The sequence below is a fragment of the Hypomesus nipponensis genome, chromosome 26, assembly GCF_054491055.1.
Source record: "Hypomesus nipponensis isolate SF chromosome 26, ASM5449105v1, whole genome shotgun sequence".
In the NCBI taxonomy this organism is placed as follows: domain Eukaryota; kingdom Metazoa; phylum Chordata; class Actinopteri; order Osmeriformes; family Osmeridae; genus Hypomesus; species Hypomesus nipponensis.
The window spans coordinates 159,070-182,183 of record NC_140386.1 but is presented as its reverse complement, the minus strand read 5'-3'; the positions used below and the strand labels follow the sequence as shown (position 1 = coordinate 182,183).

The 23,114-nt window shown below is 42.9% G+C and overlaps 4 protein-coding genes across 8 annotated transcripts; all 4 read right to left on the bottom strand.

Moving 5' to 3' along the window:
• Positions 1 to 1,257: 1,257 nt before the first annotated feature.
• LOC146220912 (uncharacterized) lies at positions 1,258 to 5,629 on the bottom strand. Of its 2 annotated transcripts, none has more exons than XM_084692862.1 (8): positions 4,736 to 5,629; positions 4,443 to 4,544; positions 3,492 to 4,292; positions 3,073 to 3,396; positions 2,625 to 2,960; positions 2,371 to 2,538; positions 2,200 to 2,251; positions 1,258 to 2,099 (listed from the first exon to the last, which is right to left on the bottom strand). In XM_084692862.1, exons 1-8 carry the CDS (start codon positions 4,766 to 4,768, stop codon positions 1,978 to 1,980), a joined length of 1,938 nt encoding a protein of 645 aa, XP_084548988.1. In that variant the 5' UTR covers positions 4,769 to 5,629; the 3' UTR covers positions 1,258 to 1,977. The 2 variants fall into 2 exon arrangements, with proteins under 2 accessions (XP_084548988.1, XP_084548989.1); XM_084692863.1 differs by having other exon boundaries at positions 1,258 to 2,096.
• A 1,823-nt stretch (positions 5,630 to 7,452) lies between these two features.
• Positions 7,453 to 11,866, bottom strand: LOC146220911 (uncharacterized). Of its 2 annotated transcripts, none has more exons than XM_084692345.1 (8): positions 10,958 to 11,866; positions 10,665 to 10,766; positions 9,714 to 10,514; positions 9,295 to 9,618; positions 8,847 to 9,182; positions 8,593 to 8,760; positions 8,422 to 8,473; positions 7,453 to 8,318 (listed from the first exon to the last, which is right to left on the bottom strand). In XM_084692345.1, the coding sequence occupies exons 1-8, from the start codon at positions 10,988 to 10,990 to the stop codon at positions 8,200 to 8,202; spliced, it is 1,935 nt and encodes a 644-aa protein (XP_084548471.1). In that variant the 5' UTR covers positions 10,991 to 11,866; the 3' UTR covers positions 7,453 to 8,199. The 2 variants fall into 2 exon arrangements, with proteins under 2 accessions (XP_084548471.1, XP_084548470.1); XM_084692344.1 differs by having other exon boundaries at positions 7,454 to 8,321.
• Positions 11,867 to 13,669: 1,803 nt separating this feature from the next.
• LOC146220910 (uncharacterized) lies at positions 13,670 to 17,655 on the bottom strand. 2 transcript variants are annotated; one of them, XM_084692343.1, is made up of 8 exons: positions 17,180 to 17,655; positions 16,887 to 16,988; positions 15,936 to 16,736; positions 15,517 to 15,840; positions 15,069 to 15,404; positions 14,815 to 14,982; positions 14,644 to 14,695; positions 13,670 to 14,540 (listed from the first exon to the last, which is right to left on the bottom strand). In XM_084692343.1, the coding sequence occupies exons 1-8, from the start codon at positions 17,210 to 17,212 to the stop codon at positions 14,422 to 14,424; spliced, it is 1,935 nt and encodes a 644-aa protein (XP_084548469.1). In that variant the 5' UTR covers positions 17,213 to 17,655; the 3' UTR covers positions 13,670 to 14,421. The 2 variants fall into 2 exon arrangements, with proteins under 2 accessions (XP_084548469.1, XP_084548468.1); XM_084692342.1 differs by having other exon boundaries at positions 13,671 to 14,543; positions 17,180 to 17,654.
• A 1,669-nt stretch (positions 17,656 to 19,324) lies between these two features.
• LOC146220909 (uncharacterized) lies at positions 19,325 to 22,945 on the bottom strand. Of its 2 annotated transcripts, none has more exons than XM_084692887.1 (8): positions 22,642 to 22,945; positions 22,349 to 22,450; positions 21,398 to 22,198; positions 20,979 to 21,302; positions 20,531 to 20,866; positions 20,277 to 20,444; positions 20,106 to 20,157; positions 19,325 to 20,005 (listed from the first exon to the last, which is right to left on the bottom strand). In XM_084692887.1, the coding sequence occupies exons 1-8, from the start codon at positions 22,672 to 22,674 to the stop codon at positions 19,884 to 19,886; spliced, it is 1,938 nt and encodes a 645-aa protein (XP_084549013.1). In that variant the 5' UTR covers positions 22,675 to 22,945; the 3' UTR covers positions 19,325 to 19,883. The 2 variants fall into 2 exon arrangements, with proteins under 2 accessions (XP_084549013.1, XP_084549014.1); XM_084692888.1 differs by having other exon boundaries at positions 19,325 to 20,002.
• Positions 22,946 to 23,114: the final 169 nt, after the last annotated feature.

Genomic DNA, 23,114 nt, shown 5'->3' with positions numbered 1-23,114 from the left:
ATGTGATGGTTCATTCCAAATTTCCTCTGCCGTCTCGAGAAGAAGAGGCGCTGGTGTCCCTTCTTCACAACAGCCTCAGTGACGACAGACCATGTGACTTCCTCAGTGATGTGGACAGACCATGTGACTTCCTCAGTGATGTGGACGGACCATGTGACTTCCTCAGTGATGCGGACGGACCATGTCACTTCCTCAGTGATGCGGACGGACCATGTGACTTCCTCAGTGATGTGGACGGACCATGTGACTTCCTCAGTGATGTGGACGGACCATGTGACTTCCTCACCGTGGACAGACCATGTGACATTAAGTGCATTCGACATGGACTGCGGCTGCATGAAACAACCGGCGAGAGTAGCCGCTTGCAGTCGGGGAGGAGTTGAAAACGTCTCTGTTAAGTCTGACATTTCAGCTTCTCGTGGTTTGCTGCGTTGACGTCAGTCACGGCCGAATAAACGCTTTTTGCTTACTTTACTTTATTTATAATTAAACGTAGTCTTTCCGTTAGTGAAGAGGCGGGGTAAAACCCTTTCTTCCGTAAATTTTGTATTCAATTAAACTCTTTGGTCCGGATTTGAGCATTGGCAAAACTGAAGGTGTCAGAATAATTACAAAACACTCGTCAAAGTTGTCGTGCGTGAGTCTGGCCAATCATGAAATAGCTGTGTCGTCATTAGAACCCGTGCAGTTGCTCTTGAGAAAGTGCGCTCAGTTCTCGAATCGATCTCACAGTACTTTGATGGCGACGTCATAGTGACCTATCCTCGGCGCCGTCTCAAGTCGGACAAAAAGTCTAACCAGAATTTACTGTTTCAAGTCAGCCGCCGGCTGCAGCGCTGCACAAAGTCAGTCCATGTCGAACGCACCTTTCCTCGGTGATGTGGACAGACCATGTGACTTCCTCACCGTGGACAGACCATGTGACTTCCTCATTGATGTGAACAGACCATGTGACTTCCTCAGTGATGTGGACAGACCATGTGACTTCCTCAGTGTGGACAGACCATGTGACCAGCTGAGACAGTAACGCACCTAGCTATACTCTGTACAAAGCGGCATGAGGATAACACGCGTTGTACGCATTTTGATAGCGTTTAGCTCAGTAAGACATACGGAGTATAAGGTTATCAATGTGTATGGTTAATATTGACAATGTGTACATGTTTTTATGAATGACTTGTGGTTGTGTGTTCATTTCTGAATTAACCATAGTTGGTAACAAGGAATAGAGGAGACAAATGACTGGTAATGTTATGCAATATCTCTGTGGTTGTCCCCAGTACATATGTTTTATAATTTAACTTGTTTATTGACAAATAGATCGTCTTTATAAATACTGTCACATTTGATTTGACCTGTTTAAGAAAAGAGTAAGAAATGACAATTTTTGTTTATTTACCTGTAAAAGATTACAGGAAGAGAATAAGAACATTAGATTAGCAAGTTGACTTTGGAATGTAAAGAACTTTTGTAACTATGTAAATCATTTAGAAAATAATACAGATTCTCAATGCAGCTGCCAGAAGGGATGCATCGTGTCCAAGAGTCTTCATTGATATCTCCCCCTTTCAGGCTGTAACATAGATAGGCAGCTATACACCAATGTATTTCACTGAATAAAGAAAACATGAAAGTAGATTGAATGTTAAATTTCAGCACAATGCATGTATATAAAAACAAATGACAAGTTTTCATTTACACTGTGCACAGACCGATTTGATTTATACCAGACATGGAGATTTCATATGTTGAGGATAAAATAAAAGTTGAATTATACTATAGACTATGTTCATGATGCAAGATTCATTTACAATCCTGGAGCCCGCTACACATTTAGCCCCAGTACTTTTTGACCTGTGTATACATCTCTGCATGGATCACAACTTCTTGGAAATGCCAATAACTGTTTTATTTTGGATTCACAATATACTTTGTGTGTTGCTTGTAGGGGCACAGACACTCCTAGGTGACAGGGCCTCAGTCATCCTTTGGAATTCCAGAGGAACATATCATCCTCTTCCAAAGCCCTCTGAAGAATGCACGGATTCCCTTCTTCTTCTTCTTCTCATTCTTCTTCTTCATCTGTCTGTCTTCATCTGCTGAATAAAAACAGCATACATCACTGAATTCGTTTCATGCATTTCAAACTAAGGTAATGGAGGCCAAAAGGAGGCCATCGTGAAGCTTTGAATAACTCACCAGCACACTTTGCAGCCTCTCCACTGCACTGCTCAGGAACAAGATCGGTGAGCTGAAGACAGAGACACAGAAATGAACATGTGTAAAAACATCAAAAGGTGAAAATGGCGTTTCGTAAAAAAGAGCAAGGTGCACAAACCTTAGAAAATCTTAACCCATATTGTCTCTTACCTGAGGAAGCTGAGTGGCCAAGGGGGGGCAGTCAGAGACAGACATCAGGGCCAGGGATCTCTTCTTCTTCGACTCTTTCACAACCTTCTCCAGGAGTTCATTTAGAACATCCTCAGCAGCAATCTCAGACTTCCCATTGATGAGGGCTACCTTCCGTGTCTGAGAGATCTGTAAACAGCAAATCAGTGTAAAGACTTAAGTTATATGTACTGTTGTCTGAACAGCAAAGTAAGCTTTGATGAATGATGCCAGACCTGGGTATCCAGGGGAGTGGTCATGTGAACCATCTCTACTGCAGCTGCTATGAGGTCCTCCACAACTTTGGAAGCTGCAGTCTTCAGGCCAGCCATCACCAGCTCCTTGGCTTCAGCCTTCATGAAGGCTTTTTCAGCACCGTGTCCAGTTGCCACAAGCTGTATGGCTTCGGGAGGCAGTAAGGCCAGGGAAAGACGTTCAGACACAGCAGCCGGGGATCCCTTTTCCACCAACTTCTTCTCTGTCTTCTCCAGGAGTTCATCAGGAACATCTTCAGTAGTAAACTGAGACTTAGCCTTGCCAGTGATGAGGGCAAACTTCTCGGTCTGAGAGATCTGTAAAAAGTTGTAGGAAACCAGTTAAATATAGCTGTTCAACGAAAAACACTACAAACCCAACATAAAATGGGAAGGTTGACTCTGCCATGTTGAGGTAATTATTTCTCACCTCAGTATTAAGGGGAGTGTCAATGCCAACCGCTTTATTGGCTGCTGCTATGAGGTCCTCCACAACTTTGCAAGCTGCAGTTTTCAGGCCGTCCATAACCCACTCCTTGGATTCAGCCTTCACCAGAGCTTTTTCAGCACGGACATCAGCGATGTGTCCAGTTGCCACAAGTTGTATGGCACCAGGAGGCAGTAAGGCCAGGGAAAGACGTTCAGAGACAGCAGCCAGGGATCCCTTTTCCACCGACTTCTTCTCTGTCTTCTCCAGGAGTTCATCAGGATCATCATAATAAATGATGTATCCAGCTGCAGCAAGCTCTTCATTCTTAAAAAAACAACGTAAACATAAAACATGTTGCAATATGAACATTGAACATGACAAGGCCGGTAAAATAACTTTAGATATGTCTAGGTTCATACCATCTGTTTGGCCAGGATAGGCCCGTGACAGTAAGAGAGGTCAGCCAGATATCTTTTCTGCCCTGAGTCCACCACCTTCTCCAGGAGCTCACTGGGGACTTCCTCAACAATGATGGGTGCCTCGATCTTCCCACAAAACTCCTCAAGCTCCGAGGAATAATCATCAGCCAGGGGTAGCTGGTACTTGAAGGCAGCAGCCATTTTGCTTTGGTATATCTTTCCCAGATAGGTCACCACCGCCTGGACCACAGGCTTCAACTGGAAGACGGTGCTGTTGAAGCCCCTTTGGTTGAAGGTCTTGGCTGTTTCCGTGAAGCACCGAAGCACAGCGGCCATGTTGTCCCGTGCAATCATGCCTGTAACTGAGATCAACAAGTGCCTGGAGCAGGTGCCACAATGGGACAGGAAGATGGAAACCACTCTCATGACTAGATTATAGATTTCACAAGTGGCTGCCACAGCCTTCTTTCCCACAACAGAGACAAGGCCCAGGTTACTGAGTTGTGTGGTTAACTTAGCCAGAGACTGCTGGACCATCTCTCCGGGCTTCTCCAGCAGGTGCTTCAGGGAACAGGTCATCATGCCTGGGACCAGGACCTCAGCTCCCATGGTGAAGTCAGGCATGGCCAGGGCTAAAGACTCTGGTTCAGTTTGTCCACACGATGATGTGGAAGTGCTCTTCATGCTCCCTGTTGCCATAATAGGAAGGCCTTTCAAGGCCGGAGAGAGGCATGTCCTCACATCCTGAGCTGCCGCAGACCGGATCTTTTGGAGGAACGTGTCCAGACCCTCCACTGTGATCTTCACGGAGAGAGAAAGAGATAAGGAGATCCAATTGACCAGAATTGAAATTGAAGAATCCAATTGAAAGATATTTTAGTCACCAAACTAAATCTGCTCAGTGTCATGAGAGAGGCTAAGGACAGAAACGAATGCTGTTGTCATTCATACCTTTCCGTCAAACAGCTCTGACAAACGACGTTCGTATGCTTGCATTTCACTGAGAATGTTCTCCAGCTCACAAACTAGCACACGCATTTTCGTGTTCTCCTCCTGAATTCAACATTTGAAACTATTAACACTGAATAATCGTCTCCAAAATGTCACTCAAATAATGACTTCTGAGCCTTTTTCTTTTCTTTACAGACACATTACATTTTGAATAAGCATTGGTTACTTAATCTTTAACATATTAAGTATTCAGCAATAGCAGATTTAAATCAATTCCTACTGTGTAATATTACCTGAATCTCATCATGTTCATCTTCACTGTCCATTTTGGTGAAACAGTCATTTACCTAAAGAATGACATTGGCAATCAAAATGTCTATAAAAAGATATCTAAATAACTTCCATACAGTTTACTGATAATTATTGCAGATACGGTTTTCTACAATGCTGGTGCTGTTGTGAAGAGGACGAAAAGAAGCTTTTACTTTAGTACTTCAGAATGGAATGACATCATGGAAAATTAAGACATTGTGACATCACAGTTATTGATGCGTCATGGTTCTTGTCAAAACCATAACAACTGTACACAGAAACTGAATATTGATGAGGGTAGCCTACTGTTAATAACATACATTTAGACGTGGAAATCAATGATAATACCAACTAGATACATTTTATGATGCACAGTATGGGTCATTCATATAAACCATAGCTTATACTGTCCATTCATATAAGCTGCCTACATGTTTGAAAATTGTAATCATGGGAAACTACCAGCGACATTCGTCCATCAAACATTTAAACTGCCTCTACCACAAATTGACTTAAATTGATATGGCATAATTGGTAATAGTAATAGACGGCAGGAATTTAAGGTAGCCTAATAACAGCGTAGCGCAACAGTTTATCCAACAAAGATTTAGTTCAGAGCTTATCACTGGCTTTGCTTGCTACGTTCAAAAGGTGACACTCACTTCCACATATCGGCACAGGCCTGTCCGAGATTGCTTTTGAACCACATACTATGAGCCCAAATCAACATCTATGGACTGACATAGAAAAGAAGACTTAACCTTTTTAAGTATTACAGTAAATAAAGTCATACATTAAAGAAAGTCAACAGAAGAATCCAGTGCATTTAGAAAGGAAGTAACTCAAAACCGGACCAAAAATATGAGAAGATGATGTTGACAAAGTATATAATTGTTTTCTTTTTACCTGTTTGATTAAAAACTCTCTTGGTAGTCGCTTTGGATAAAAGCGTCTGCTAAATTGCACAAATGTAAAACTCCAGTCAAACCATATAACCGCAAACAAAACGACTGTGGATCACAATGTTTTACAAAATGCCTGTTTATCCCTGATAAATTAAACAGATGATTGAAAAGAAGCAGTTACTCGGTTTTTATTTCCATAGGGAGGCGCCTTTAATCATATCAAAATCAAATCACACCCTTTTATTGTCACTCAACCATACAGGACTGCAACAGAGGCTGAAAGTCGTGGGCGCAGGTACAGGCAAATAAGCAATATATAACAATTATAACAACATGATCTTTTATACACACAACGCAATCTACACATCTACAATATACAATACACACCTAACAAATGACCTACGATATATACACCTAACAAATTACAATATGTATAGACAATACACAGGTACAATAAAATACACAACACATATATGCAGTTGAGGGCAGTGCTGTTGCCGTACCAGAGAGCGATGCAGCCAGTCAGGAGGTTCTCCACAGTGCTGGTGAAGAACAGCGTGAGGATGTGATGGTTCATTCCAAATTTCCTCTGCCGTCTCGAGAAGAAGAGGCGCTGGTGTCCCTTCTTCACAACAGCCTCAGTGACGACAGACCATGTGACTTCCTCAGTGATGTGGACAGACCATGTGACTTCCTCAGTGATGTGGACGGACCATGTGACTTCCTCAGTGATGCGGACGGACCATGTCACTTCCTCAGTGATGCGGACGGACCATGTGACTTCCTCAGTGATGTGGACGGACCATGTGACTTCCTCAGTGATGTGGACGGACCATGTGACTTCCTCACCGTGGACAGACCATGTGACATTAAGTGCATTCGACATGGACTGCGGCTGCATGAAACAACCGGCGAGAGTAGCCGCTTGCAGTCGGGGAGGAGTTGAAAACGTCTCTGTTAAGTCTGACATTTCAGCTTCTCGTGGTTTGCTGCGTTGACGTCAGTCACGGCCGAATAAACGCTTTTTGCTTACTTTACTTTATTTATAATTAAACGTAGTCTTTCCGTTAGTGAAGAGGCGGGGTAAAACCCTTTCTTCCGTAAATTTTGTATTCAATTAAACTCTTTGGTCCGGATTTGAGCATTGGCAAAACTGAAGGTGTCAGAATAATTACAAAACACTCGTCAAAGTTGTCGTGCGTGAGTCTGGCCAATCATGAAATAGCTGTGTCGTCATTAGAACCCGTGCAGTTGCTCTTGAGAAAGTGCGCTCAGTTCTCGAATCGATCTCACAGTACTTTGATGGCGACGTCATAGTGACCTATCCTCGGCGCCGTCTCAAGTCGGACAAAAAGTCTAACCAGAATTTACTGTTTCAAGTCAGCCGCCGGCTGCAGCGCTGCACAAAGTCAGTCCATGTCGAACGCACCTTTCCTCGGTGATGTGGACAGACCATGTGACTTCCTCACCGTGGACAGACCATGTGACTTCCTCATTGATGTGAACAGACCATGTGACTTCCTCAGTGATGTGGACAGACCATGTGACTTCCTCAGTGTGGACAGACCATGTGACCAGCTGAGACGGTAACGCACCTAGCTATACTCTGTACAAAGCGGCATGAGGATAACACGCGTTGTACGCATTTTGATAGCGTTTAGCTCAGTAAGACATACGGAGTATAAGGTTATCAATGTGTATGGTTAATATTGACAATGTGTACATGTTTTTATGAATGACTTGTGGTTGTGTGTTCATTTCTGAATTAACCATAGTTGGTAACAAGGAATAGAGGAGACAAATGACTGGTAATGTTATGCAATATCTCTGTGGTTGTCCCCAGTACATATGTTTTATAATTTAACTTGTTTATTGACAAATAGATCGTCTTTATAAATACTGTCACATTTGATTTGACCTGTTTAAGAAAAGAGTAAGAAATGACAATTTTTGTTTATTTACCTGTAAAAGATTACAGGAAGAGAATAAGAACATTAGATTAGCAAGTTGACTTTGGAATGTAAAGAACTTTTGTAACTATGTAAATCATTTAGAAAATAATACAGATTCTCAATGCAGCTGCCAGAAGGGATGCATCGTGTCCAAGAGTCTTCATTGATATCTCCCCCTTTCAGGCTGTAACATAGATAGGCAGCTATACACCAATGTATTTCACTGAATAAAGAAAACATGAAAGTAGATTGAATGTTCAATTTCAGCACAATGCATGTATATAAAAACAAATGACAAGTTTTCATTTACACTGTGCACAGACCGATTTGATTTATACCAGACATGGAGATTTCATATGTTGAGGATAAAATAAAAGTTGAATTATACTATAGACTATGTTCATGATGCAAGATTCATTTACAATCCTGGAGCCCGCTACACATTTAGCCCCAGTACTTTTTGACCTGTGTATACATCTCTGCATGGATCACAACTTCTTGGAAATGCCAATAACTGTTTTATTTTGGATTCACAATATACTTTGTGTGTTGCTTGTAGGGGCACAGACACTCCTAGGTGACAGGGCCTCAGTCATCCTTTGGAATTCCAGAGGAACATATCATCCTCTTCCAAAGCCCTCTGAAGAATGCACGGATTCCCTTCTTCTTCTTCTTCTCATTCTTCTTCTTCATCTGTCTGTCTTCATCTGCTGAATAAAAACAGCATACATCACTGAATTCGTTTCATGCATTTCAAACTAAGGTAATGGAGGCCAAAAGGAGGCCATCGTGAAGCTTTGAATAACTCACCAGCACACTTTGCAGCCTCTCCACTGCACTGCTCAGGAACAAGATCGGTGAGCTGAAGACAGAGACACAGAAATGAACATGTGTAAAAACATCAAAAGGTGAAAATGGCGTTTCGTAAAAAAGAGCAAGGTGCACAAACCTTAGAAAATCTTAACCCATATTGTCTCTTACCTGAGGAAGCTGAGTGGCCAAGGGGGGGCAGTCAGAGACAGACATCAGGGCCAGGGATCTCTTCTTCTTCGACTCTTTCACAACCTTCTCCAGGAGTTCATTTAGAACATCCTCAGCAGCAATCTCAGACTTCCCATTGATGAGGGCTACCTTCCGTGCCTGAGAGATCTGTAAACAGCAAATCAGTGTAAAGACTTAAGTTATATGTACTGTTGTCTGAACAGCAAAGTAAGCTTTGATGAATGATGCCAGACCTGGGTATCCAGGGGAGTGGTCATGTGAACCATCTCTACTGCAGCTGCTATGAGGTCCTCCACAACTTTGGAAGCTGCAGTCTTCAGGCCAGCCATCACCAGCTCCTTGGCTTCAGCCTTCATGAAGGCTTTTTCAGCACCGTGTCCAGTTGCCACAAGCTGTATGGCTTCGGGAGGCAGTAAGGCCAGGGAAAGACGTTCAGACACAGCAGCCGGGGATCCCTTTTCCACCAACTTCTTCTCTGTCTTCTCCAGGAGTTCATCAGGAACATCTTCAGTAGTAAACTGAGACTTAGCCTTGCCAGTGATGAGGGCAACCTTCTCGGTCTGAGAGATCTGTAAAAAGTTGTAGGAAACCAGTTAAATATAGCTGTTCAACGAAAAACACTACAAACCCAACATAAAATGGGAAGGTTGACTCTGCCATGTTGAGGTAATTATTTCTCACCTCAGTATTAAGGGGAGTGTCAATGCCAACCGCTTTATTGGCTGCTGCTATGAGGTCCTCCACAACTTTGCAAGCTGCAGTTTTCAGGCCGTCCATAACCCACTCCTTGGATTCAGCCTTCACCAGAGCTTTTTCAGCACGGACATCAGCGATGTGTCCAGTTGCCACAAGTTGTATGGCACCAGGAGGCAGTAAGGCCAGGGAAAGACGTTCAGAGACAGCAGCCAGGGATCCCTTTTCCACCGACTTCTTCTCTGTCTTCTCCAGGAGTTCATCAGGATCATCATAATAAATGATGTATCCAGCTGCAGCAAGCTCTTCATTCTTAAAAAAACAACGTAAACATAAAACATGTTGCAATATGAACATTGAACATGACAAGGCCGGTAAAATAACTTTAGATATGTCTAGGTTCATACCATCTGTTTGGCCAGGATAGGCCCGTGACAGTAAGAGAGGTCAGCCAGATATCTTTTCTGCCCTGAGTCCACCACCTTCTCCAGGAGCTCACTGGGGACTTCCTCAACAATGATGGGTGCCTCGATCTTCCCACAAAACTCCTCAAGCTCCGAGGAATAATCATCAGCCAGGGGTAGCTGGTACTTGAAGGCAGCAGCCATTTTGCTTTGGTATATCTTTCCCAGATAGGTCACCACCGCCTGGACCACAGGCTTCAACTGGAAGACGGTGCTGTTGAAGCCCCTTTGGTTGAAGGTCTTGGCTGTTTCCGTGAAGCACCGAAGCACAGCGGCCATGTTGTCCCGTGCAATCATGCCTGTAACTGAGATCAACAAGTGCCTGGAGCAGGTGCCACAATGGGACAGGAAGATGGAAACCACTCTCATGACTAGATTATAGATTTCACAAGTGGCTGCCACAGCCTTCTTTCCCACAACAGAGACAAGGCCCAGGTTACTGAGTTGTGTGGTTAACTTAGCCAGAGACTGCTGGACCATCTCTCCGGGCTTCTCCAGCAGGTGCTTCAGGGAACAGGTCATCATGCCTGGGACCAGGACCTCAGCTCCCATGGTGAAGTCGGGCATGGCCAGGGCTAAAGACTCTGGTTCAGTTTGTCCACACGATGATGTGGAAGTGCTCTTCATGCTCCCTGTTGCCATAATAGGAAGGCCTTTCAAGGCCGGAGAGAGGCATGTCCTCACATCCTGAGCTGCCGCAGACCGGATCTTTTGGAGGAACGTGTCCAGACCCTCCACTGTGATCTTCACGGAGAGAGAAAGAGATAAGGAGATCCAATTGACCAGAATTGAAATTGAAGAATCCAATTGAAAGATATTTTAGTCACCAAACTAAATCTGCTCAGTGTCATGAGAGAGGCTAAGGACAGAAACGAATGCTGTTGTCATTCATACCTTTCCGTCAAACAGCTCTGACAAACGACGTTCGTATGCTTGCATTTCACTGAGAATGTTCTCCAGCTCACAAACTAGCACACGCATTTTCGTGTTCTCCTCCTGAATTCAACATTTGAAACTATTAACACTGAATAATCGTCTCCAAAATGTCACTCAAATAATGACTTCTGAGCCTTTTTCTTTTCTTTACAGACACATTACATTTTGAATAAGCATTGGTTACTTAATCTTTAACATATTAAGTATTCAGCAATAGCAGATTTAAATCAATTCCTACTGTGTAATATTACCTGAATCTCATCATGTTCATCTTCACTGTCCATTTTGGTGAAACAGTCATTTACCTAAAGAATGACATTGGCAATCAAAATGTCTATAAAAAGATATCTAAATAACTTCCATACAGTTTACTGATAATTATTGCAGATACGGTTTTCTACAATGCTGGTGCTGTTGTGAAGAGGACGAAAAGAAGCTTTTACTTTAGTACTTCAGAATGGAATGACATCATGGAAAATTAAGACATTGTGACATCACAGTTATTGATGCGTCATGGTTCTTGTCAAAACCATAACAACTGTACACAGAAACTGAATATTGATGAGGGTAGCCTACTGTTAATAACATACATTTAGACGTGGAAATCAATGATAATACCAACTAGATACATTTTATGATGCACAGTATGGGTCATTCATATAAACCATAGCTTATACTGTCCATTCATATAAGCTGCCTACATGTTTGAAAATTGTAATCATGGGAAACTACCAGCGACATTCGTCCATCAAACATTTAAACTGCCTCTACCACAAATTGACTTAAATTGATATGGCATAATTGGTAATAGTAATAGACGGCAGGAATTTAAGGTAGCCTAATAACAGCGTAGCGCAACAGTTTATCCAACAAAGATTTAGTTCAGAGCTTATCACTGGCTTTGCTTGCTACGTTCAAAAGGTGACACTCACTTCCACATATCGGCACAGGCCTGTCCGAGATTGCTTTTGAACCACATACTATGAGCCCAAATCAACATCTATGGACTGACATAGAAAAGAAGACTTAACCTTTTTAAGTATTACAGTAAATAAAGTCATACATTAAAGAAAGTCAACAGAAGAATCCAGTGCATTTAGAAAGGAAGTAACTCAAAACCGGACCAAAAATATGAGAAGATGATGTTGACAAAGTATATAATTGTTTTCTTTTTACCTGTATGATTAAAAACTCTCTTGGTAGTCGCTTTAGATAAAAGCGTCTGCTAAATTGCACAAATGTAAAACTCCAGTCAAACCATATAACCGCAAACAAAACGACTGTGGATCACAATGTTTTACAAAATGCCTGTTTATCCCTGATAAATTAAACAGATGATTGAAAAGAAGCAGTTACTCGGTTTTTATTTCCATAGGGAGGCGCCTTTAATCATATCAAAATCAAATCACACCCTTTTATTGTCACTCAACCATACAGGACTGCAACAGAGGCTGAAAGTCGTGGGCGCAGGTACAGGCAAATAAGCAATATATAACAATTATAACAACATGATCTTTTATACACACAACGCAATCTACACATCTACAATATACAATACACACCTAACAAATGACCTACGATATATACACCTAACAAATTACAATATGTATAGACAATACACAGGTACAATAAAATACACAACACATATATGCAGTTGAGGGCAGTGCTGTTGCCGTACCAGAGAGCGATGCAGCCAGTCAGGAGGTTCTCCACAGTGCTGGTGAAGAACAGCGTGAGGATGTGATGGTTCATTCCAAATTTCCTCTGCCGTCTCGAGAAGAAGAGGCGCTGGTGTCCCTTCTTCACAACAGCCTCAGTGACGACAGACCATGTGACTTCCTCAGTGATGTGGACAGACCATGTGACTTCCTCAGTGATGTGGACGGACCATGTGACTTCCTCAGTGATGCGGACGGACCATGTCACTTCCTCAGTGATGTGGACGGACCATGTGACTTCCTCAGTGATGTGGACGGACCATGTGACTTCCTCAGTGATGTGGACGGACCATGTGACTTCCTCACCGTGGACAGACCATGTGACATTAAGTGCATTCGACATGGACTGCGGCTGCATGAAACAACCGGCGAGAGTAGCCGCTTGCAGTCGGGGAGGAGTTGAAAACGTCTCTGTTAAGTCTGACATTTCAGCTTCTCGTGGTTTGCTGCGTTGACGTCAGTCACGGCCGAATAAACGCTTTTTGCTTACTTTACTTTATTTATAATTAAACGTAGTCTTTCCGTTAGTGAAGAGGCGGGGTAAAACCCTTTCTTCCGTAAATTTTGTATTCAATTAAACTCTTTGGTCCGGATTTGAGCATTGGCAAAACTGAAGGTGTCAGAATAATTACAAAACACTCGTCAAAGTTGTCGTGCGTGAGTCTGGCCAATCATGAAATAGCTGTGTCGTCATTAGAACCCGTGCAGTTGCTCTTGAGAAAGTGCGCTCAGTTCTCGAATCGATCTCACAGTACTTTGATGGCGACGTCATAGTGACCTATCCTCGGCGCCGTCTCAAGTCGGACAAAAAGTCTAACCAGAATTTACTGTTTCAAGTCAGCCGCCGGCTGCAGCGCTGCACAAAGTCAGTCCATGTCGAACGCACCTTTCCTCGGTGATGTGGACAGACCATGTGACTTCCTCACCGTGGACAGACCATGTGACTTCCTCATTGATGTGAACAGACCATGTGACTTCCTCAGTGATGTGGACAGACCATGTGACTTCCTCAGTGTGGACAGACCATGTGACCAGCTGAGACGGTAACGCACCTAGCTATACTCTGTACAAAGCGGCATGAGGATAACACGCGTTGTACGCATTTTGATAGCGTTTAGCTCAGTAAGACATACGGAGTATAAGGTTATCAATGTGTATGGTTAATATTGACAATGTGTACATGTTTTTATGAATGACTTGTGGTTGTGTGTTCATTTCTGAATTAACCATAGTTGGTAACAAGGAATAGAGGAGACAAATGACTGGTAATGTTATGCAATATCTCTGTGGTTGTCCCCAGTACATATGTTTTATAATTTAACTTGTTTATTGACAAATAGATCGTCTTTATAAATACTGTCACATTTGATTTGACCTGTTTAAGAAAAGAGTAAGAAATGACAATTTTTGTTTATTTACCTGTAAAAGATTACAGGAAGAGAATAAGAACATTAGATTAGCAAGTTGACTTTGGAATGTAAAGAACTTTTGTAACTATGTAAATCATTTAGAAAATAATACAGATTCTCAATGCAGCTGCCAGAAGGGATGCATCGTGTCCAAGAGTCTTCATTGATATCTCCCCCTTTCAGGCTGTAACATAGATAGGCAGCTATACACCAATGTATTTCACTGAATAAAGAAAACATGAAAGTAGATTGAATGTTCAATTTCAGCACAATGCATGTATATAAAAACAAATGACAAGTTTTCATTTACACTGTGCACAGACCGATTTGATTTATACCAGACATGGAGATTTCATATGTTGAGGATAAAATAAAAGTTGAATTATACTATAGACTATGTTCATGATGCAAGATTCATTTACAATCCTGGAGCCCGCTACACATTTAGCCCCAGTACTTTTTGACCTGTGTATACATCTCTGCATGGATCACAACTTCTTGGAAATGCCAATAACTGTTTTATTTTGGATTCACAATATACTTTGTGTGTTGCTTGTAGGGGCACAGACACTCCTAGGTGACAGGGCCTCAGTCATCCTTTGGAATTCCAGAGGAACATATCATCCTCTTCCAAAGCCCTCTGAAGAATGCACGGATTCCCTTCTTCTTCTTCTTCTCATTCTTCTTCTTCATCTGTCTGTCTTCATCTGCTGAATAAAAACAGCATACATCACTGAATTCGTTTCATGCATTTCAAACTAAGGTAATGGAGGCCAAAAGGAGGCCATCGTGAAGCTTTGAATAACTCACCAGCACACTTTGCAGCCTCTCCACTGCACTGCTCAGGAACAAGATCGGTGAGCTGAAGACAGAGACACAGAAATGAACATGTGTAAAAACATCAAAAGGTGAAAATGGCGTTTCGTAAAAAAGAGCAAGGTGCACAAACCTTAGAAAATCTTAACCCATATTGTCTCTTACCTGAGGAAGCTGAGTGGCCAAGGGGGGGCAGTCAGAGACAGACATCAGGGCCAGGGATCTCTTCTTCTTCGACTCTTTCACAACCTTCTCCAGGAGTTCATTTAGAACATCCTCAGCAGCAATCTCAGACTTCCCATTGATGAGGGCTACCTTCCGTGTCTGAGAGATCTGTAAACAGCAAATCAGTGTAAAGACTTAAGTTATATGTACTGTTGTCTGAACAGCAAAGTAAGCTTTGATGAATGATGCCAGACCTGGGTATCCAGGGGAGTGGTCATGTGAACCATCTCTACTGCAGCTGCTATGAGGTCCTCCACAACTTTGGAAGCTGCAGTCTTCAGGCCAGCCATCACCAGCTCCTTGGCTTCAGCCTTCATGAAGGCTTTTTCAGCACCGTGTCCAGTTGCCACAAGCTGTATGGCTTCGGGAGGCAGTAAGGCCAGGGAAAGACGTTCAGACACAGCAGCCGGGGATCCCTTTTCCACCAACTTCTTCTCTGTCTTCTCCAGGAGTTCATCAGGAACATCTTCAGTAGTAAACTGAGACTTAGCCTTGCCAGTGATGAGGGCAACCTTCTCGGTCTGAGAGATCTGTAAAAAGTTGTAGGAAACCAGTTAAATATAGCTGTTCAACGAAAAACACTACAAACCCAACATAAAATGGGAAGGTTGACTCTGCCATGTTGAGGTAATTATTTCTCACCTCAGTATTAAGGGGAGTGTCAATGCCAACCGCTTTATTGGCTGCTGCTATGAGGTCCTCCACAACTTTGCAAGCTGCAGTTTTCAGGCCGTCCATAACCCACTCCTTGGATTCAGCCTTCACCAGAGCTTTTTCAGCACGGACATCAGCGATGTGTCCAGTTGCCACAAGTTGTATGGCACCAGGAGGCAGTAAGGCCAGGGAAAGACGTTCAGAGACAGCAGCCAGGGATCCCTTTTCCACCGACTTCTTCTCTGTCTTCTCCAGGAGTTCATCAGGATCATCATAATAAATGATGTATCCAGCTGCAGCAAGCTCTTCATTCTTAAAAAAACAACGTAAACATAAAACATGTTGCAATATGAACATTGAACATGACAAGGCCGGTAAAATAACTTTAGATATGTCTAGGTTCATACCATCTGTTTGGCCAGGATAGGCCCGTGACAGTAAGAGAGGTCAGCCAGATATCTTTTCTGCCCTGAGTCCACCACCTTCTCCAGGAGCTCACTGGGGGCTTCCTCAACAATGATGGGTGCCTCGATCTTCCCACAAAACTCCTCAAGCTCCGAGGAATAATCATCAGCCAGGGGTAGCTGGTACTTGAAGGCAGCAGCCATTTTGCTTTGGTATATCTTTCCCAGATAGGTCACCACCGCCTGGACCACAGGCTTCAACTGGAAGACGGTGCTGTTGAAGCCCCTTTGGTTGAAGGTCTTGGCTGTTTCCGTGAAGCACCGAAGCACAGCGGCCATGTTGTCCCGTGCAATCATGCCTGTAACTGAGATCAACAAGTGCCTGGAGCAGGTGCCACAATGGGACAGGAAGATGGAAACCACTCTCATGACTAGATTATAGATTTCACAAGTGGCTGCCACAGCCTTCTTTCCCACAACAGAGACAAGGCCCAGGTTACTGAGTTGTGTGGTTAACTTAGCCAGAGACTGCTGGACCATCTCTCCGGGCTTCTCCAGCAGGTGCTTCAGGGAACAGGTCATCATGCCTGGGACCAGGACCTCAGCTCCCATGGTGAAGTCGGGCATGGCCAGGGCTAAAGACTCTGGTTCAGTTTGTCCACACGATGATGTGGAAGTGCTCTTCATGCTCCCTGTTGCCATAATAGGAAGGCCTTTCAAGGCCGGAGAGAGGCATGTCCTCACATCCTGAGCTGCCGCAGACCGGATCTTTTGGAGGAACGTGTCCAGACCCTCCACTGTGATCTTCACGGAGAGAGAAAGAGATAAGGAGATCCAATTGACCAGAATTGAAATTGAAGAATCCAATTGAAAGATATTTTAGTCACCAAACTAAATCTGCTCAGTGTCATGAGAGAGGCTAAGGACAGAAACGAATGCTGTTGTCATTCATACCTTTCCGTCAAACAGCTCTGACAAACGACGTTCGTATGCTTGCATTTCACTGAGAATGTTCTCCAGCTCACAAACTAGCACACGCATTTTCGTGTTCTCCTCCTGAATTCAACATTTGAAACTATTAACACTGAATAATCGTCTCCAAAATGTCACTCAAATAATGACTTCTGAGCCTTTTTCTTTTCTTTACAGACACATTACATTTTGAATAAGCATTGGTTACTTAATCTTTAACATATTAAGTATTCAGCAATAGCAGATTTAAATCAATTCCTACTGTGTAATATTACCTGAATCTCATCATGTTCATCTTCACTGTCCATTTTGGTGAAACAGTCATTTACCTAAAGAATGACATTGGCAATCAAAATGTCTATAAAAAGATATCTAAATAACTTCCATACAGTTTACTGATAATTATTGCAGATACGGTTTTCTACAATGCTGGTGCTGTTGTGAAGAGGACGAAAAGAAGCTTTTACTTTAGTACTTCAGAATGGAATGACATCATGGAAAATTAAGACATTGTGACATCACAGTTATTGATGCGTCATGGTTCTTGTCAAAACCATAACAACTGTACACAGAAACTGAATATTGATGAGGGTAGCCTACTGTTAATAACATACATTTAGACGTGGAAATCAATGATAATACCAACTAGATACATTTTATGATGCACAGTATGGGTCATTCATATAAACCATAGCTTATACTGTCCATTCATATAAGCTGCCTACATGTTTGAAAATTGTAATCATGGGAAACTACCAGCGACATTCGTCCATCAAACATTTATACACACAACGCAATCTACACATCTACAATATACAATACACACCTAACAAATTACCTACGATATATACACCTAACAAATTACAATATTTATAGACAATACACAGGTACAATAAAATACACAACACATATATGCAGTTGAGGGCAGTGCTGTTGCCGTACCAGAGAGCGATGCAGCCAGTCAGGAGGTTCTCCACAGTGCTGGTGAAGAACAGCGTGAGGATGTGATGGTTCATTCCAAATTTCCTCTGCCGTCTCGAGAAGAAGAGGCGCTGGTGTCCCTTCTTCACAACAGCCTCAGTGACGACAGACCATGTGACTTCCTCAGTGATGTGGACAGACCATGTGACTTCCTCAGTGATGTGGACGGACCATGTGACTTCCTCAGTGATGCGGACGGACCATGTCACTTCCTCAGTGATGTGGACGGACCATGTGACTTCCTCAGTGATGTGGACGGACCATGTGACTTCCTCAGTGATGTGGACGGACCATGTGACTTCCTCACCGTGGACAGACCATGTGACATTAAGTGCATTCGACATGGACTGCGGCTGCATGAAACAACCGGCGAGAGTAGCCGCTTGCAGTCAGGGAGGAGTTGAAAACGTCTCTGTTAAGTCTGACATTTCAGCTTCTCGTGGTTTGCTGCGTTGACGTCAGTCACGGCCGAATAAACGCTTTTTGCTTACTTTACTTTATTTATAATTAAACGTAGTCTTTCCGTTAGTGAAGAGGCGGGGTAAAACCCTTTCTTCCGTAAATTTTGTATTCAATTAAACTCTTTGGTCCGGATTTGAGCATTGGCAAAACTGAAGGTGTCAGAATAATTACAAAACACTCGTCAAAGTTGTCGTGCGTGAGTCTGGCCAATCATGAAATAGCTGTGTCGTCATTAGAACCCGTGCAGTTGCTCTTGAGAAAGTGCGCTCAGTTCTCGAATCGATCTCACAGTACTTTGATGGCGACGTCATAGTGACCTATCCTCGGCGCCGTCTCAAGTCGGACAAAAAGTCTAACCAGAATTTACTGTTTCAAGTCAGCCGCCGGCTGCAGCGCTGCACAAAGTCAGTCCATGTCGAACGCACCTTTCCTCGGTGATGTGGACAGACCATGTGACTTCCTCACCGTGGACAGACCATGTGACTTCCTCATTGATGTGAACAGACCATGTGACTTCCTCAGTGATGTGGACAGACCATGTGACTTCCTCAGTGTGGACAGACCATGTGACCAGCTGAGACGGTAACGCACCTAGCTATACTCTGTACAAAGCGGCATGAGGATAACACGCGTTGTACGCATTTTGATAGCGTTTAGCTCAGTAAGACATACGGAGTATAAGGTTATCAATGTGTATGGTTAATATTGACAATGTGTACATGTTTTTATGAATGACTTGTGGTTGTGTGTTCATTTCTGAATTAACCATAGTTGGTAACAAGGAATAGAGGAGACAAATGACTGGTAATGTTATGCAATATCTCTGTGGTTGTCCCCAGTACATATGTTTTATAATTTAACTTGTTTATTGACAAATAGATCGTCTTTATAAATACTGTCACATTTGATTTGACCTGTTTAAGAAAAGAGTAAGAAATGACAATTTTTGTTTATTTAACTGTAAAAGATTACAGGAAGAGAATAAGAACATTAGATTAGCAAGTTGACTTTGGAATGTAAAGAACTTTTGTAACTATGTAAATCATTTAGAAAATAATACAGATTCTCAATGCAGCTGCCAGAAGGGATGCATCGTGTCCAAGAGTCTTCATTGATATCTCCCCCTTTCAGGCTGTAACATAGATAGGCAGCTATACACCAATGTATTTCACTGAATAAAGAAAACATGAAAGTAGATTGAATGTTCAATTTCAGCACAATGCATGTATATAAAAACAAATGACAAGTTTTCATTTACACTGTGCACAGACCGATTTGATTTATACCAGACATGGAGATTTCATATGTTGAGGATAAAATAAAAGTTGAATTATACTATAGACTATGTTCATGATGCAAGATTCATTTACAATCCTGGAGCCCGCTACACATTTAGCCCCAGTACTTTTTGACCTGTGTATACATCTCTGCATGGATCACAACTTCTTGGAAATGCCAATAACTGTTTTATTTTGGATTCACAATATACTTTGTGTGTTGCTTGTAGGGGCACAGACACTCCTAGGTGACAGGGCCTCAGTCATCCTTTGGAATTCCAGAGGAACATATCATCCTCTTCCAAAGCCCTCTGAAGAATGCACGGATTCCCTTCTTCTTCTTCTTCTCATTCTTCTTCTTCATCTGTCTGTCTTCATCTGCTGAATAAAAACAGCATACATCACTGAATTCGTTTCATGCATTTCAAACTAAGGTAATGGAGGCCAAAAGGAGGCCATCGTGAAGCTTTGAATAACTCACCAGCACACTTTGCAGCCTCTCCACTGCACTGCTCAGGAACAAGATCGGTGAGCTGAAGACAGAGACACAGAAATGAACATGTGTAAAAACATCAAAAGGTGAAAATGGCGTTTCGTAAAAAAGAGCAAGGTGCACAAACCTTAGAAAATCTTAACCCATATTGTCTCTTACCTGAGGAAGCTGAGTGGCCAAGGGGGGGCAGTCAGAGACAGACATCAGGGCCAGGGATCTCTTCTTCTTCGACTCTTTCACAACCTTCTCCAGGAGTTCATTTAGAACATCCTCAGCAGCAATCTCAGACTTCCCATTGATGAGGGCTACCTTCCGTGCCTGAGAGATCTGTAAACAGCAAATCAGTGTAAAGACTTAAGTTATATGTACTGTTGTCTGAACAGCAAAGTAAGCTTTGATGAATGATGCCAGACCTGGGTATCCAGGGGAGTGGTCATGTGAACCATCTCTACTGCAGCTGCTATGAGGTCCTCCACAACTTTGGAAGCTGCAGTCTTCAGGCCAGCCATCACCAGCTCCTTGGCTTCAGCCTTCATGAAGGCTTTTTCAGCACCGTGTCCAGTTGCCACAAGCTGTATGGCTTCGGGAGGCAGTAAGGCCAGGGAAAGACGTTCAGACACAGCAGCCGGGGATCCCTTTTCCACCAACTTCTTCTCTGTCTTCTCCAGGAGTTCATCAGGAACATCTTCAGTAGTAAACTGAGACTTAGCCTTGCCAGTGATGAGGGCAACCTTCTCGGTCTGAGAGATCTGTAAAAAGTTGTAGGAAACCAGTTAAATATAGCTGTTCAACGAAAAACACTACAAACCCAACATAAAATGGGAAGGTTGACTGTGCCATGTTGAGGTAATTATTTCTCACCTCAGTATTAAGGGGAGTGTCAATGCCAACCGCTTTATTGGCTGCTGCTATGAGGTCCTCCACAACTTTGCAAGCTGCAGTTTTCAGGCCGTCCATAACCCACTCCTTGGATTCAGCCTTCACCAGAGCTTTTTCAGCACGGACATCAGCGATGTGTCCAGTTGCCACAAGTTGTATGGCACCAGGAGGCAGTAAGGCCAGGGAAAGACGTTCAGAGACAGCAGCCAGGGATCCCTTTTCCACCGACTTCTTCTCTGTCTTCTCCAGGAGTTCATCAGGATCATCATAATAAATGATGTATCCAGCTGCAGCAAGCTCTTCATTCTTAAAAAAACAACGTAAACATAAAACATGTTGCAATATGAACATTGAACATGACAAGGCCGGTAAAATAACTTTAGATATGTCTAGGTTCATACCATCTGTTTGGCCAGGATAGGCCCGTGACAGTAAGAGAGGTCAGCCAGATATCTTTTCTGCCCTGAGTCCACCACCTTCTCCAGGAGCTCACTGGGGACTTCCTCAACAATGATGGGTGCCTCGATCTTCCCACAAAACTCCTCAAGCTCCGAGGAATAATCATCAGCCAGGGGTAGCTGGTACTTGAAGGCAGCAGCCATTTTGCTTTGGTATATCTTTCCCAGATAGGTCACCACCGCCTGGACCACAGGCTTCAACTGGAAGACGGTGCTGTTGAAGCCCCTTTGGTTGAAGGTCTTGGCTGTTTCCGTGAAGCACCGAAGCACAGCGGCCATGTTGTCCCGTGCAATCATGCCTGTAACTGAGATCAACAAGTGCCTGGAGCAGGTGCCACAATGGGACAGGAAGATGGAAACCACTCTCATGACTAGATTATAGATTTCACAAGTGGCTGCCACAGCCTTCTTTCCCACAACAGAGACAAGGCCCAGGTTACTGAGTTGTGTGGTTAACTTAGCCAGAGACTGCTGGACCATCTCTCCGGGCTTCTCCAGCAGGTGCTTCAGGGAACAGGTCATCATGCCTGGGACCAGGACCTCAGCTCCCATGGTGAAGTCGGGCATGGCCAGGGCTAAAGACTCTGGTTCAGTTTGTCCACACGATGATGTGGAAGTGCTCTTCATGCTCCCTGTTGCCATAATAGGAAGGCCTTTCAAGGCCGGAGAGAGGCATGTCCTCACATCCTGAGCTGCCGCAGACCGGATCTTTTGGAGGAACGTGTCCAGACCCTCCACTGTGATCTTCACGGAGAGAGAAAGAGATAAGGAGATCCAATTGACCAGAATTGAAATTGAAGAATCCAATTGAAAGATATTTTAGTCACCAAACTAAATCTGCTCAGTGTCATGAGAGAGGCTAAGGACAGAAACGAATGCTGTTGTCATTCATACCTTTCCGTCAAACAGCTCTGACAAACGACGTTCGTATGCTTGCATTTCACTGAGAATGTTCTCCAGCTCACAAACTAGCACACGCATTTTCGTGTTCTCCTCCTGAATTCAACATTTGAAACTATTAACACTGAATAATCGTCTCCAAAATGTCACTCAAATAATGACTTCTGAGCCTTTTTCTTTTCTTTACAGACACATTACATTTTGAATAAGCATTGGTTACTTAATCTTTAACATATTAAGTATTTAGCAATAGCAGATTTAAATCAATTCCTACTGTGTAATATTACCTGAATCTCATCATGTTCATCTTCACTGTCCATTTTGGTGAAACAGTCATTTACCTAAAGAATGACATTGGCAATCAAAATGTCTATAAAAAGATATCTAAATAACTTCCATACAGTTTACTGATAATTATTGCAGATACGGTTTTCTACAATGCTGGTGCTGTTGTGAAGAGGACGAAAAGAAGCTTTTACTTTAGTACTTCAGAATGGAATGACATCATGGAAAATTAAGACATTGTGACATCACAGTTATTGATGCGTCATGGTTCTTGTCAAAACCATAACAACTGTACACAGAAACTGAATATTGATGAGGGTAGCCTACTGTTAATAACATAAATTTAGACGTGGAAATCAATGATAATACCAACTAGATACATTTTATGATGCACAGTATGGGTCATTCATATAAACCATAGCTTATACTGTCCATTCATATAAGCTGCCTACATGTTTGAAAATTGTAATCATGG